The sequence below is a fragment of the Medicago truncatula genome, chromosome 2 (genome assembly GCF_003473485.1).
Source record: "Medicago truncatula cultivar Jemalong A17 chromosome 2, MtrunA17r5.0-ANR, whole genome shotgun sequence".
Lineage (NCBI taxonomy): Eukaryota > Viridiplantae > Streptophyta > Magnoliopsida > Fabales > Fabaceae > Medicago > Medicago truncatula.
The window spans coordinates 43,581,944-43,596,392 of record NC_053043.1 but is presented as its reverse complement, the minus strand read 5'-3'; the positions used below and the strand labels follow the sequence as shown (position 1 = coordinate 43,596,392).

At 33.8% G+C, this 14,449-nt stretch overlaps 2 protein-coding genes across 3 annotated transcripts; both read left to right on the top strand.

Annotated features, from left to right (window-relative positions):
* Nucleotides 1–1,956: 1,956 nt before the first annotated feature.
* On the top strand, nucleotides 1,957–10,373 carry LOC11412767 (SPX and EXS domain-containing protein 1). Of its 2 annotated transcripts, none has more exons than XM_039830755.1 (14): nucleotides 1,957–2,157; nucleotides 2,286–2,416; nucleotides 2,686–2,819; nucleotides 3,355–3,393; nucleotides 3,525–3,617; nucleotides 3,739–3,855; nucleotides 5,464–5,559; nucleotides 5,748–5,861; nucleotides 6,430–6,483; nucleotides 6,818–6,865; nucleotides 7,205–7,355; nucleotides 8,597–8,762; nucleotides 9,281–9,350; nucleotides 9,863–10,373. In XM_039830755.1, exons 2-14 carry the CDS (start codon nucleotides 2,347–2,349, stop codon nucleotides 10,118–10,120), a joined length of 1,410 nt encoding a protein of 469 aa, XP_039686689.1. In that variant the 5' UTR covers nucleotides 1,957–2,157; nucleotides 2,286–2,346; the 3' UTR covers nucleotides 10,121–10,373. The 2 variants fall into 2 exon arrangements, with proteins under 2 accessions (XP_039686689.1, XP_003597031.1); XM_003596983.4 differs by having other exon boundaries at nucleotides 1,958–2,152.
* A 135-nt stretch (nucleotides 10,374–10,508) lies between these two features.
* On the top strand, nucleotides 10,509–12,256 carry LOC11413228 (cyclin-U1-1). Its single transcript, XM_003596982.4, has 2 exons — nucleotides 10,509–11,321; nucleotides 11,766–12,256. The coding sequence occupies exons 1-2, from the start codon at nucleotides 10,900–10,902 to the stop codon at nucleotides 12,043–12,045; spliced, it is 702 nt and encodes a 233-aa protein (XP_003597030.1). The 5' UTR covers nucleotides 10,509–10,899; the 3' UTR covers nucleotides 12,046–12,256.
* Nucleotides 12,257–14,449: the final 2,193 nt, after the last annotated feature.

Genomic DNA, 14,449 nt, shown 5'->3' with positions numbered 1-14,449 from the left:
TTAATCTAAGGATAACTTTGACACTGCAATAAAATTTGCTCCGCTCCTCACCCCTTCTAAAAATTGAACCAATCACTTCAAATTAAAAATATTCCCTCCCCTCCCAACCAAAAGTCTCGACCCAGATGGACTTAGGGTTCGTTTGATGGTCAGAATATGATAGAGGCATGATATGATACTCCCTCCGTTTCTAAATATAAGCAAATTTTACTTTTTAGGTTCATTCAATTAATGATGTATGTGGTTCATATTATGGACCACATACATCATTAATTGAATATGAACCACATACATCATTAATTGAATGAACATAAAAAGTAAAATTTGCTTATATTTAGAAACGGATGAAGTATAAAGCTCGATACAAATAAGATATAATAAGGGCATGATAAACATTAATCATATCATGTGTTTGATGTGCACATGATAACAAACATAATACCATTATAATTAAATGAAAAAATTGCTCTCATAATTAATTAAAGATCGTAAAAATGACATGTTATTAATTATAATAGAAAATACATGTTATCATTATTTTAAAAATGAAAATATTTAAAAAAATGAAGAATATCTAATCCCATCAGGATAATTTCTAACTCAGCATATTCATGATAGAAATTACAAAGGAAAGTCAGGATATGATAGGAAAATGGTTTATTTTATCATATCTTTTTGGTGCATCAAACATGAGATTTAAGCAGGATATGATTAATATATTATATCTTGTCTCTCTATCCTACCATCAAACGAACCCTAGAGTCTTGTTATTAATAATTTCTTTAATAATATTATTAAAAAAAAACTTTAATAATAGTGAAAAACTCAAACAGTTCACATTTTTTTTTGTTGGTAAAATGGTACACCTAATTTAAGGTGTACTGTAACCATAGTTTTAAAAACCGGACCGGTCGGTCGGACCAGTCAGACCGGGAACCGGTGGTATGTCCGGTTCGAGCAGCTTAATGGATTGGCTGTGCACTTGAACCGGTGAAAACCAGTGTGGTTCGGACAAAACAGGTAAAAACCGGCGACTCGGCTGGTTTAATGAACCGGACCGGTTCAATGCATTGAAAAGTAAAAAAAAAATAAAAAATTTAGAAGGGATGTATGAAGGCGGTCATCTCTCAGGCATCAGCTTTCTTCCCAAAAGCTAAAATCGAGTGGTGACCCATTTTTTCAAACACATCACTTTGTTGTTTTAATTACATAGAGTTGAAAAAGATGATGAGAGAAGTTTAGATCTGTTCTTTGTTTATTCACATCTGTCTTAGATTTGTTGGAGAACCAGAGAGAATGTGAGTTGAAGAAAAGATGACTAGAGAGCCAGTAAAATAGCAGTGGCGGCAACAAACACTCCCATTTGAGAGATGATAATTTCCAATTAGGATTGTGAATAGAGGGGACAATGAATTTGGGCCCTTGTTTTCCTTTTTCACTTATCCTGAGATATTGGGCTGGCCCAAATTTATCTTTTTACATATTATATTTATATCAATAAATATACCATGCGTCCCTTCCCTCAAAAAGAAATTTACCATGCATTCCCTTAAAATAAAATAAAAAAATGTCATGCCTAACATTGTTTTTGACATTTTTTTATGAAGATTAAAAAAATTTAAAAGGGCAATCAATTAGGGAAAAAATATAATGAAATGAATTGGGAAAATTATATCTTAAAAAATGGTAAATTTGCAAGGAACTTGGGAAATTTTAAATTTTAGTCTTCGAGTCATTCGATTCAATCCGGTTTAATACCAATACAAATTTAATATAGAGACCGAGTCATCTAACCGAGTCATCCGGTTTAATCCAGTTCCATCATGCGGTTCGACCAGTGACTCAATGGTTCGATCAATAACCCAATGACCCAGTATCCTTACCGAGTCGACAACCGAGCCGAGTTTTAAAACTATGGTCGTAACCAAAAAATATTTAAGGTGTATCATTCTTACATGCGACGCATACATACATACACTACTTGAGTAAAACACTGCATTGCGTAAAGGCTGTTCTCTTTTCAGACAGTTGAAAATAGAATACAACGCATTTGATACTTTGATCTTCATTTCATGTGTGCGTTCTACTCAACCCCTTTCCGCACAGATCCACACTCATCGCTACGCTAATCGATTCAATTCAATTCCATCAGGTTAGGTTTATCTTTCTCCCACTTTTCTGGATCCACATTTTCAATTATCATTTATCATCAATTTTCAATAACGATTTAGTTAACTATATAGATTTCTTAATTTATTAATTTTTTGAAAATTTGCATGTTGAAGATTGCTAGAGAAGAATTGGAAGAAGAAGTAAAATCAATCGATATAGTTGATTGTGTTATTAATGTTTGCTGTTCCTGCTAATAGTCCTCACTTACGCAAATCTGGAAGTAGACCTGTTGTTTATGATCTTGGTATTATTTAAGTTTCCGAATTATAGTGTTATTCATGATTCTAGTTTCCGCAATTATAGTGTTTTTTTGTTTTTGTATTTTAAGTTTTTTTTTTTTTTTGTATTCGGTTCCTGCAAATTCAAAAACTCTTGTTTTAAATTTGCAGGGACTGAGTTGAAACAAAAAAACTTACAGGGACTAAAACCAAAACACTCTATAATTGCAGAGACTTAAATTGTATTTGTTTTTGGTGTTTGATTGATAGAGTTTATGGTCTGTGCTGTTTGTAGATGAATTTGAGGAGGAAAATGGTGCTGATGAAAGTTTATTGCATTCTGTTGAGGGAAATGATTCGAGGGGTGGAGCAACTCCAATGAATGGTTCTGGAATGATGCCCTCGCCTGTTTTGTTGTGGAGATTCAAGGTTTTTTTTGTTTTAAAAAGTTTTTTGAACTTTGTAAATTCTCTTCTATTACTATATTACTATAATATGTTTGATGCTTTTGATTGAGTGAATGCCAAAGTTGTCTGTATGATGAAATGGAATGTGTCTTTTTCCTTGGTAAGCTGTCACTGTTGTTAAATGGCAGCCAAGGCACTTCCATGGCGGAGTGACGCGGCGTATTTTTTTAAAACCGCCTGTCATGGTTGCGTCATAAGCCAAATTGGCGTGTTTATATGGAGTATTTTTGGCCTTATGCCATATTCCACCATCTGCCATAAACAACACCGGGAGCTGCTTTATATTTGATTGCTTTGGATAGAACAATCTAGGGTTGGTTGACAATATCTTATCTGAGAATAGACAGTCATTCAGTTATATCATCCTTAGACTTGGACATGTTATTGTAATTATGAGATGCAATATGACTTTAGGTCTATTGTGTTAACTGCTCTCTTTCCTTCTATTGTATTTTATTATAATAAATTTTCAAGAATTAATTGAAGTGAATGTCCAGGTACTGTTGTTTCTTATTTGGGGATGCATCTGTTGCAAGGTCAGTACTGTTTTCCCTCTACTACATTTCTCATCATTCCCTATAATGTGGTTTGAAATTGAGTTTGAGATAATATCTTAAGGATTTCACCATGGTACTTTAACCTTATATGCCATAACGGAAAATTGCAGATTGGATGGGATTCTGTAATGAGAATGAGTGCAGACAAACGGGAATTATTTCTATATGAAGCATTTTTGTATTTTAATCCTCTTCTTCTCGCGGTTAGTTTTTCTTCCCACTATTTCAGTTTTTGTGTGTGTATGCACATATGGATATATACTTTTATATCTTCTTTACATTCTTCATTGTATCATTGTGTTTCATCTCATTTTTATGTTCCAGGCTTTGATGGTTTGGCTTTGGGGAATCAACTTATGGGTTTTTGCTCAGGGTGGAGTTAATTATGCAAAAATATTTGATCTTGATCAAAATCATCTGACTCACGGAGAAATATGGAAGGTATCAACTCATCACTTTAACTCATGTAATATTTTGCGCATAAAATCGGTTTCTTTAGGACCATTAGGGAAATTAAAAAGGGAGTGGCATCGCCTGGAAATTTGAAGTTAGCATCCATTTTTTGTTCCAATATTTGGTTTTCTGAACAATGAACTTTTACTTTTCTTTTTGTTCAGTCTGTTTTTATGCTTAGTACATCAAATAAGCATTGAGTGGAAGTTTAATTAAAACTTGTCAAGACTAATAAAGTACAAAACAAACATGGATTTATTGCTGTTTGCAAGGAACGGACATTCCTGTGCACCTAGGAGAGAATAGGGTTTCCTTAAAAGGTCAAGGTGTAGAACATAAGAAACATACCATTTGCTTCAATATAAAAACACAAACCAAGGAACATGATTCCTCTGGAGGATGTTATGTTGGAATGGAAGGATCAATCTGTGTACTAAACGTGGTATAAGTAATCTTGCTTTTATTACACTACACTTTTTGTTAGTTTTGTGTGCTTTGTTTTCAATTTGGGTGCTTTTCTTTGATTAGAAATGACAACATTAGAGAGAGAGTTGGGGTAGTTCCTATAGTAAAAAAGATGGTTGAACCTAGGCTTAGGTGGTTTGAGCATGTAGAGAGAAGACTTGTGAATTTTGTAGTTAGGAGAGTAGATCAGATGGAGGGGAGTTAGATCACTGGAGGTAGATGAAGACCAAGAAAAACTATTAGAGAAACTATTAAGAAAGATCTAGCGATAAATGAGTTGGATAAAAATATGGTATTTGATAGAAAATTATGGTGTCTTTTGATTCATCTAGTCGACCCCACGTAGTCGGATAAGGCGTGGTTGTTGTTGGGTGTGCTTTGGTTTCAATTTAGTGTTATGATATTGCTGAACAATGGCCTGATGCCTAGAAGGTTCTAATGATATACGATATGACATGGACATGTGAGAGGATAAATTTAAAAATTATAGGATATAACATGGATGTAATTCAACCCTCAAAATTGGTATACAGTTAATATAAGAACAGAAATCTTAAATAGAAAAAGAGAACAAATATTTTACAGATTAGCTTATGGCATTTTAAATATATTAAAATTCTATCATTTATCTAACTGTTGTGGTATTTTTATATGTAGTGGTATGAAAGTTCAAAAAATTTGGAGAAAAAAAGTGTAAAGTACAATTAAAAGTGCCCCAAATGGATACAACACGACACGACTACTGTTTAGAAATCTTTGTGCTTTCTTGCATGATGCTATAACGCTCCCATCATAATAGAGTCTAGTGAAGGGTCAAATTGTTATGGTTATATTATTTGCAGCCTGTACGTTTTCCATAGGCTGATTCTATTACTCAAATCTATGATATTCTAGTCAATAGGCATACGATAACAAAATCAACCGCTGTGCCAAGAACCCACTTGCCTGGATAAAAAATCCAACAGCTGAACTGGAAAATTTTCATGGCTTTCTTCTCAGTTCTCAGCCATTCATTTCTCTAATTCTTTTTCTCTTTTTATACTTTGTTCTCCACTTTCTAATAAGTAATAATTCATCTCAAGTGATTGATTGGTATTTTTCCCCCTAAAATTTTTCCGTTGATTATTGCAGTGTGCTATGTGGATGACAATCATTGTTCCAACTAGTATGACAGCATACATTTATCTTTATTCTCATGGAGAAGTCGCATATGCTGCATCACAACCAGTGTAATAGATGCATCCACACTGATTACATTTGTTTGCTTGGTTATCACTTTTATCAATTTAATATTGTAGTATTGTCATTTATTCATTGTTTTATATATGATAGATGAATATTTAATTTTATTTTGTGCTTCCTTTTATGTATCTTATTTTTGGAAGATTTTGAATTTTGTATGTAACCTTCTGCAGGTGCTCTTGTATGCTGCTATTGTGATGGTTTTAATATTCCCCTTTGATATCTTCTATTTTTCATCTAGATATTTCTTCTTAAGGACACTCTGGCGAATAGTTTTCCCATTACAGGCAAGTTTTCTTTTATTTGGATGTATTGTGTTCTATAGTTCTTGATGTGCTTCTCTTGAAATAGTGGTCAGTTGTTGTTAACGTCTGAATTATATTTATGCTATGCATGTAAGGAAAATATATAAGTATGAAAATAAAATGCTTGATTCATGTATCATATTTACTTGTGTTTTCTCTGTGTTCACTGAAAACACTTAGAAGGTTGAACCTTTCTATGAGTTTTCTTTGAAGACGACCATAATTATTGCAGTGTTAAAACTTTTTTTTTGAAGAAGCTAAATTAGCCCACCCAAATTGGGACCGGGGAGAATCGAACCTGAGACCTTGAGGAGGAGCACACTCTCAGGTCCCAAGCCAATACCACCAGGCCAACCCAAGTGGGTTTGCAGTGTTAAAACTAGATGGGAATTATTGTTGTTCTTTATTTATTCAGATTCTTAGGACTTGATATCTGAGCCTAAATCTTACCCTTGTTTTTCTCTATCCCTCACCAACTTATGCTTTTGGCATCTTGTTGGGGAATTAAGCTTGCATATAATTTGACACTTTTCTATTTTTATTAAAACAGGCAATATCATTCGCGGATTTTTTCTTGGCTGATATTTTAACTTCAATGGTAAAGGTATGTTTTCCTTCCAATATTATATTTCTCTTGAAAAATCTGTTTTCTCTCCCATGTTAACCTTCATTAATGATTTTATTAACTAGGTTTTGAGCCTAAGTATTAGTTTATTATTTCTAGATCTAGAGGTATACTTTTGCCTGTCTAAAGGTATATACTTTTGCATGTATGTACCTTTGTTACTAATACAGAGGTCCAACACTGGCGCACACACATGACACAACCTGAGAGTTTAGAATTGGCATAATTTGTTGATCTAATCCAAATTTCAGTTCCTAAGTTTCTTACTAATGCATATCAATTTTATTTTGATTGTCATTACAATTTTATGCAGGTCTTTTCTGATTTGGAGCGTTCAGTATGTAGAATGGTCCACCAACAGGTTTGGTTCTTATAAATCCATGTCTCCTATTCTGATCATTCCATGAATTTGGTCAACTTGAATATATAATAAATTTCTTTTTTATAGAATTGAGATTATGGAACAAATTCCCTTTATCCCATGCAAATTGTTTTCTAGAGCTCAATCAGCTCAGTGATTCTATAATATTGAGCTTTGTAATTCAACTACAATTTTGATTGTGCTTACCGTTCTCCGTTCTTATATAACTTATTTACTAATGATTAGACTTTTGGACCTGTATACATAGATTTCCCTAAAGTTGATGCTTCAATTAATCATTTGTCTCATGAGAGGATGCATTTTTTATTTTTTTTGTAGGTTGCAACAATTGCTTGGTTGGAAGCTGATTCTGTTTGTGGCAGTCACTCTGTTGTAATTCCATTAGTTCTTGTTTTGCCTTACCTTTTCCGCTTCAACCAATGTCTCCGGCAGTACAAAGATACTGGAGAGAAAACTAGTCTTCTGAATGGTAAGATCTCTTTGTTGCTCTAATTAATGCCCTTTTCTGTTTCCTTTTAGAACTTGTATTGTATCACTCATCATCTAAATTTTGCAAGTTTATGCAATTGTTGTTATACATTACTACAACAGTCAAAGCCATTTTTCACAAAAGTGATGTTATGCATAGTTTAATATGGACATTTTCTTTTCCTTTTCTGTTTGGCTTTTATTGTGAAATTATGTTTGTAGTCAAATAAATACCACACCATTTAAGGTATGTTTTCCTCTAGTTTGCTTGTGTTGCTTCCAATTGTTTGGGACTTCACTTTGAGAGCTTCTGTTGCAGTTTGAAATAAAATTTGTCAGGCGAACTTAGGACATTTATTTTAGTCTATGTTGGAGTCATCTTTTGCGCACAGGTTGAGCTTAGTTCAACTCCGCTAACAAGTAACAAATTTATAAGGTGGGGATTGCCCAAACCTTATAAGCACCAACAAAAGTCATATCTCTAGGCGACGTGGAACCAAACTAAACCCACGCCTCACACATAGCACAGTGAAGGCGCTAGAGGATGCAATGAAGACAGCTAGAGTTGGACTGCAATTAAAACAGATTTTAACACATCCCACACCCCCCACCCCACCCACTGTAGGCCTAATAGATCAGAAGCATGAAGAATACAGGCAACCCATCAGCTTATCTTTTATTGACTTTAATATCATTTTAGAATTTTGGGTGGGACAAACTATATCCCACAAAATTGGTTTTAGTTCTAAGGTGAGGATTTCCCAATCCTTATATATAAAAACTATAATGGATATCTCTAGGCTATTTGAGACTAAATCTGTCCCTCATACCCAACACGATGAAGGTGCTGGAGGCTGCAATGAAGAGCGCCCGAATGCTGCAATTATTAATAATGAATTTTTCATGTTTTTAAAAATGACGTTCTTCGTTGTCATGAACCATCCAAAAAACTTGAGCTGTTTTCTGAAAACACAAGAACAGGGTTATATTATATTTCTATTATGCCCCCGCCTATTAGAGCTTTTTGAACTTGAAGCATGGCCCTTGCATAAGTCCATCTTCGTTAAGCTTCAACTCAACTTTTTATTAGAAGAATGGAACAACAAGGAATTGACCATTTGGTCATAAAGGATATATTGTTATGTAATGAACCAATTATCCTAAAAGCTTAAGCTTTCAGGAAAGACATATGAATGATTTATATATTATATTTCTAACAAGTTCTTTTGGTTATGGTTTCAGCATTAAAATACTCAACTGCAGTGCCAGTGATTTTTCTTTCTGCTCTCAAATATCATGTTTTCCCTGAACAGTGGACAAACTTCTATAGGCCTCTCTGGCTTCTGTCAAGTGTTGTGAACTCATCGTATTCTTTCTACTGGGATGTGACTCGAGATTGGGACCTAAGGTATGAGGAATGTTTGCCCTACATACACCTTTATGGTATTTCAAACTAAGCTAAGCTTTCTAAAATGTAGATTCTAATGTCAGGATCGATTTTATATCTTAGCCAAACACTTCTAAAAATGGAAGAAGCTGCTTTCATTCCCAATATTTAGTCTCCAGCTGGTACTTCATTGTTAGAATAGTATAAATATCTTACAATATCTTTTATATTATACTTGAGTATCTTTAGTTATTTCCTAGGATTAGTTTATAATTTTAGAGTATCTTGTAGTATCTCTTAGGATTATATTTTATATTATGATTTTTTCTTGATTGAGTCTGTGTATTCCTATAAATAGGAATATGTATTTAGTCTTTTGTATTAAGCTACTATCCAGTTAGTATCAAGTGATTATCAATAATATTTAAGGTTCTTAATATTTTCTCTCTTTTTTCTAAAATCCCACAACTTGAATGATAACTTTTTCGAACCGCTGATGTGACCTAGTGTGATATAAATATTCCTTTCTCTTTTGGCAGTGGCTTCACTCGAATATTCAAGTTCAGCAAACCACATCTGTTCTCATATTTGCTGTATGGAAGGAGATGGGTAAGTATAGTTGTATGGCTAGAATTCACTAGGTCCCTTTCCTTTATAATTTGTCAGTTGTTTTGATTTCAAGGTAACCATTTCGCAAGACTTCTCACTTTAACTTTGTTAATGAGCGTATCTTTACAGTTTCAAAAATAGGGACTTCATGCTTTTTAATCTTTTCTGGGGTGTGTGTGGGGGCCATGTTTATTTAGTTTCCAATTTTAAAAAATCTAAATAGGCCATCTGTGAATATAGGATTTGTAATTCAGTCTTTGCATTTCCTTCCAAATTTGATAAATGTTGATCAAGTCTATGATGCCTTAGTGTGATCAATGGTTAAATCAGAAAATTGTAACTCTTCACATGCGTAAAATCTTATTTACGCGGTTCTCTTTTTCTATCTGGTTTGTTGAATGTGTGAAAATTTACGTGGTAAAAGAAAAAAGACGAACAGTAGAGAACTGAAACAACAAAACAGATTGTTTCATCATTGTTCTGAAGTAGTTTTGATATATATGGAATTGCAGGTTTACGTTTGGGTGATTGGAAGCAATTTGGTTTTGCGTTGCACATGGACATACAAGCTTTCTGCCCATCTTCGCCACAATTACCTCACGGTGTTTACAATTGCTGCTTTGGAGATTTTCCGCCGATTCCAGTGGATCTTTTTCCGTGTCGAAAATGAGTGGAACAAGATGAATAACAAATCACACATGCAGCTCTCGACGAGTGAAAAATCAAATGAGGAAGAGAATTTACTTCATTCCATGAATTACAATGTATAGGCTAGAGAACAGTATGATGCATGTTTCAAATATTTTGACGATAGGGGAGCTTCATTCCGTTTTGCTTCCCCTTGCATATAGAAATGTCACTATTTTTTTACAAACTAAACACCTTGTTCAATTATTACAGTGCTTTTCAGCGGTATTTTGTTCCATTCCATAATAGCAATTGTATTATAATATCATGTAAACCTTGTTGTAATCCTCAGGGTTCATAACATTGTTTATGAATGACCAAGTTGCATCCCCAGTATCCCAGTCCTCAGATGTTAATTATGAAGAATCTGTGATTAATCTGCAACAAGCCTTAGTTATAGTAATATCTATAGTTTCATTGGTTGAAACAGCGGTGCATGGCACATCCTTAACCAACCAACCAACCGGTCAAAAACTAACAAAACATTGATTTTTCCCTTGCTTTTTGACTTGTAGCTATTGTTTTATAGTCCTTTGTAGGGGCCTAGTATTTACAAGGTATGAAGACGAACATCCAGTTTTGTTTTGTATACGAATCAACCAAGCCAAGTTGCTGTTGCCAACTGTATATTCTCAGGAATGGCTTGGTTTTTAGGTCACAAAGACATGGGACCACCTCTAAAGAATATTAGTGGCTTGAGATTTGCAAATAAGAAAAAAAATCTTCGCTACTGACAGAGCCACACACCTAAACCAGATAACATGCAGAGATGGAATTAGCTCCTTAACCATTCAAATAGCAAATATGAGCATCTGCAAGTTCAACTCCCCAGGGTGAAGCTGAAACCACCAAGATGGCCTAAATGTTAACAGCAAGTGAGTACAGCAACCATAGCCGGCAGAATCAGCCGGTAACAGGGCCTGCCGAGCTGAACTTGCCAAGAGTGCTGTGGATCCTCTCTTCCACCTTAGAGAAGCTGGTGTCTCGCAATGAAAAGCTAGTAGATGAGTTGAACCAGGAACTAGATAAGCTGAATAATGGCTCAGTAAGATTAGGGAAGAGCTTGAATTTGTTTCATGGCGTAAGAGCACCAGGAATAAGCATACCTAAGTACTTGGAGAGGATATACAAATACACTAATTGTAGCCCATCATGTTTTGTGGTTGGCTATGTGTATATAGACATGCTGACTCACAAGCACCCTGATTCTCTAGTCTTATCCTTGAATGTGCACAGGTTGCTAGTTACCAGTGTCATGGTTGCTTCCAAGATGCTAGATGATGAGTGAGTCCCTAACCCCATTTTACTTCTCCTAAAGCTTACTGTTTTATTGCACTATTAAAGGAACTGAAGTTGATTTAAAGGCCTATTTGGATTAGCTTATCCGAGTTTATCTATTACATAAACACTTATGAGACTCTTTGAGAGAGCTTATGAAAACTACTTGTGATATGTCCATTAGTTGTTTTTTTTTTTTTTGCTTATTATCATAAGTTCTCTATGATAGCTTAGAAAAACAATTTATAGTTTATATGAAAACAGATCGACTTTATTTTATTTTTTGTTATCGAAATAGTTTATGCATAAACACTTAAGCTATAAGTGCTTAATTAAGCTATTTATCCAGGCCTTTTAAGTAATGGTTAGTTTTACTTCTCTTTTAGCTTACTGTAATATCGTCTTTGTTCTGATTTTGTGCATCATGTTCTTTGGTTTTCTGAGCTGTAGACATTATAACAACGCGGTATATGCTCGAGTAGGAGGGGTTAGCAATGCTGAATTGAACAAGCTGGAATTAGAGTTACTCTTTCTGTTGGATTTTAAAGTTATGGTATGCCCTCGAGTTTTTGAGAGTTACTGTTTGCACTTAGAAAAAGAGATGCTTGTAAATGGAACTGGCTTGAAGATTGAAAGGATATTGTCACCAAAATCTTTTGAGACTGAAATATCAGTTGAAGATCAGCAAAGCTCTTCCCCACCTCCAATTGTGGATTATGGACTGACATAAGTACTTTTCTTTCTTTCTGTTGTCAATTTTGGGGTCCCTTGCCCTGTTTAGTCCTTCTCTTTTTCTTCATGGCTAAGCAATTATTGGATTATTCATTGGCCAGTTTCTTATTTATATGAATATGATTGATACGAACTTTGTCAAATTTGGCTTTAGTTGTAACAAAATACAATTATATTCATTGTTCTCTTTAAATTTTATTTTTCCTAAAGCTTGTTATTCTTGGAGTCATCATATAATGTACTTAATTAAATGATAAAAGTTATACAAACTTAAAGTGATGTATGTCTTCTTTTTCTCTCATTCTCACTTTTCTTTTTTGGTTAATTTTTTTATCACGTGATTTTGTCAAAATAAAATGAAAGATAGAATGATCAAAGAAATAATTTAATTTTCAAACCCTACTATTACATCAGAACCAATTATGTATGTGAGTTCAAAAAAAAAAAAGTTATAGTAAAAGTTTAACGTTTCTAATTTTTTTTTTTTTGAAAAAAAAAAGGTTCTAATCATCTAACATTTTATAATTGATTGCCAATTTAATTTACAATGTATGTTTAATTTAATTTAATTAAATACATAATTTGACGCACCCAATTTTTCTAAAAAGGAAAGATAGAAGAACGAAAAAAAAATTAATTTTTTTTAAGGAGAAAAAAAAATTATTATAAGACTAATGATTATTTTACTATTATTCTATATGAGATTCGAACTCAATTCCTTTTACTGTTGTTTTATGTGAGATTCGAATTTTGTTCCATGATGTTAATTTAATGCACTCACTTATATGAAGAATATATGAATTTAGCCAATAAAGGTTGGTTTAGATGGTATGAAGTTGAATGCATGTTAAGCAAAAAAACGAGTTCAACTCTTGCAGCCGTGTTTGATGAATGATATGTAAATATATTTGTAAGCCTCCTTTAAACCTTGAGATTTATCCTGACTCTAATGATCCCTCAAGATCCAACCAATCTAAACTTTTTTTAAAAAAAAAAAAAAAAAAACAAGAATATATAAATTTATCATAGACGAGTTCTTTCTTTGCAACTCAATTTTCTTCAAATGCAAGACTAGGCATGTCAATGGGGCAGGGTGGGGTCGGGTTTTACCTTCCCCGTCCCTATACCTGATTTTCATATACTTACCTGTTACCCTACCCATACCCAACGGGGATGAGAAATTGAATCTCATCCCCATCCCCGACGGGTTCGGGTATCCCCACTCCATCCCCATCCCCCGTATCGAATAATTTTTTTTAATAAAAAATAGAAGTGTTTTGCATCCCCAAGAGAAACGTTGTAATACATTATCCAACAATATGCTCACTTTAACATTTGTTAGACAGAATGATTTAGTTGATCCTTTAAATATCAATGGTAGTTTTTATTAACATGACAATTATCAAACAAAATAACATACATTTGTTAGACGGGTATGGGTTCGAAGTGGGTACCTAAATACCCGTTACCCGTCCCATACCCGTGTTTTGAAATCGGGGAAAATCCATACTCATACCCAAACCCAGTCAAAACGGGGAAAACCCGTCAAATTGAGTTTGGTTCGGGCGGGTAACTGCGGGTATGGGTTTTGTTACCATGTCTATGCAAGACGCATGAATCTAACTCGTGCTAAGTTACTTATGGTCTCTTTGGTTGAAGATAAATAAGGAAGAGAGAAAGAGGGAAGAGAGAGCAACTTTCTCTTGTTTGGAACGAAGAGAAATAGGAAATAGAGATTAAAAAGTAATGGGATCCATCACTTTTTGGTTTCTCCTCACAATAGAGAAGAAAATAGAGAAGAAAGGGGAGACAGAAGACTATTCACTTTGTTGTTCCATTGTTGCCCTTGCATTAAAATATTATATTCTCAATCTATTCACTTTATTGTAGGGGTATCTTGGTATTTTTATAAATAATCAACACTTCTTTCTCTTCTATTTCTCTCATCTCTTTTATAACAAACAACCCATCAAATCTACTCTATTTCTCACATATTTCTCTTTTCTCACTCTCTCTCTCTCTCTCTCTCTCTCTCTCTCTCTCTCTCACCTATTTCTCTCTTCACAACTTGTCTTCCAAACCAAACACACCCAAAGTGTCTAAATCCTTTATCACTCGAGCCAACCCACATATGAATTTACTTAAAATATGAATTTCTTGTTTAAGGGACTTGTGCTCCTTAAATATGTAGTTAGGGGTTCAATCCTATGCTCTTATGTGTGGAAAAAAATCAGATTGAAAATAAAGAATCCACCTTATATGTCTCACATGTTCTCCAACATATAAAAAACAATTATTTTTAATAAACTTGTCCATATTTTTATTAAAGAAATTAAAATATTTCTTTTTGAGTTTGTCTAACATTTGTAATATTGCACATGTTTAAAGCAACTAAAAATAGT

What these genes read in the sequence shown, in the direction of transcription:
- LOC11412767 (XM_039830755.1), top strand. Translation starts at nt 2,347, where the DNA reads ATGTTTGCTGTTCCTGCTAATAGTCCTCACTTACGCAAATCTGGAAGT. An exon ending in CTCACGGAGAAATATGGAAG is followed by an intron (nt 3,856 to 5,463) that starts GTATCAACTCAT and finishes TGATTATTGCAG; the next exon opens with TGTGCTATGTGGATGACAAT. An exon ending in TGCTGTATGGAAGGAGATGG is followed by an intron (nt 9,351 to 9,862) that starts GTAAGTATAGTT and finishes ATGGAATTGCAG; the next exon opens with GTTTACGTTTGGGTGATTGG.
- LOC11413228 (XM_003596982.4), top strand. Translation starts at nt 10,900, where the DNA reads ATGTTAACAGCAAGTGAGTACAGCAACCATAGCCGGCAGAATCAGCCG. An exon ending in TCCAAGATGCTAGATGATGA is followed by an intron (nt 11,322 to 11,765) that starts GTGAGTCCCTAA and finishes TCTGAGCTGTAG; the next exon opens with ACATTATAACAACGCGGTAT.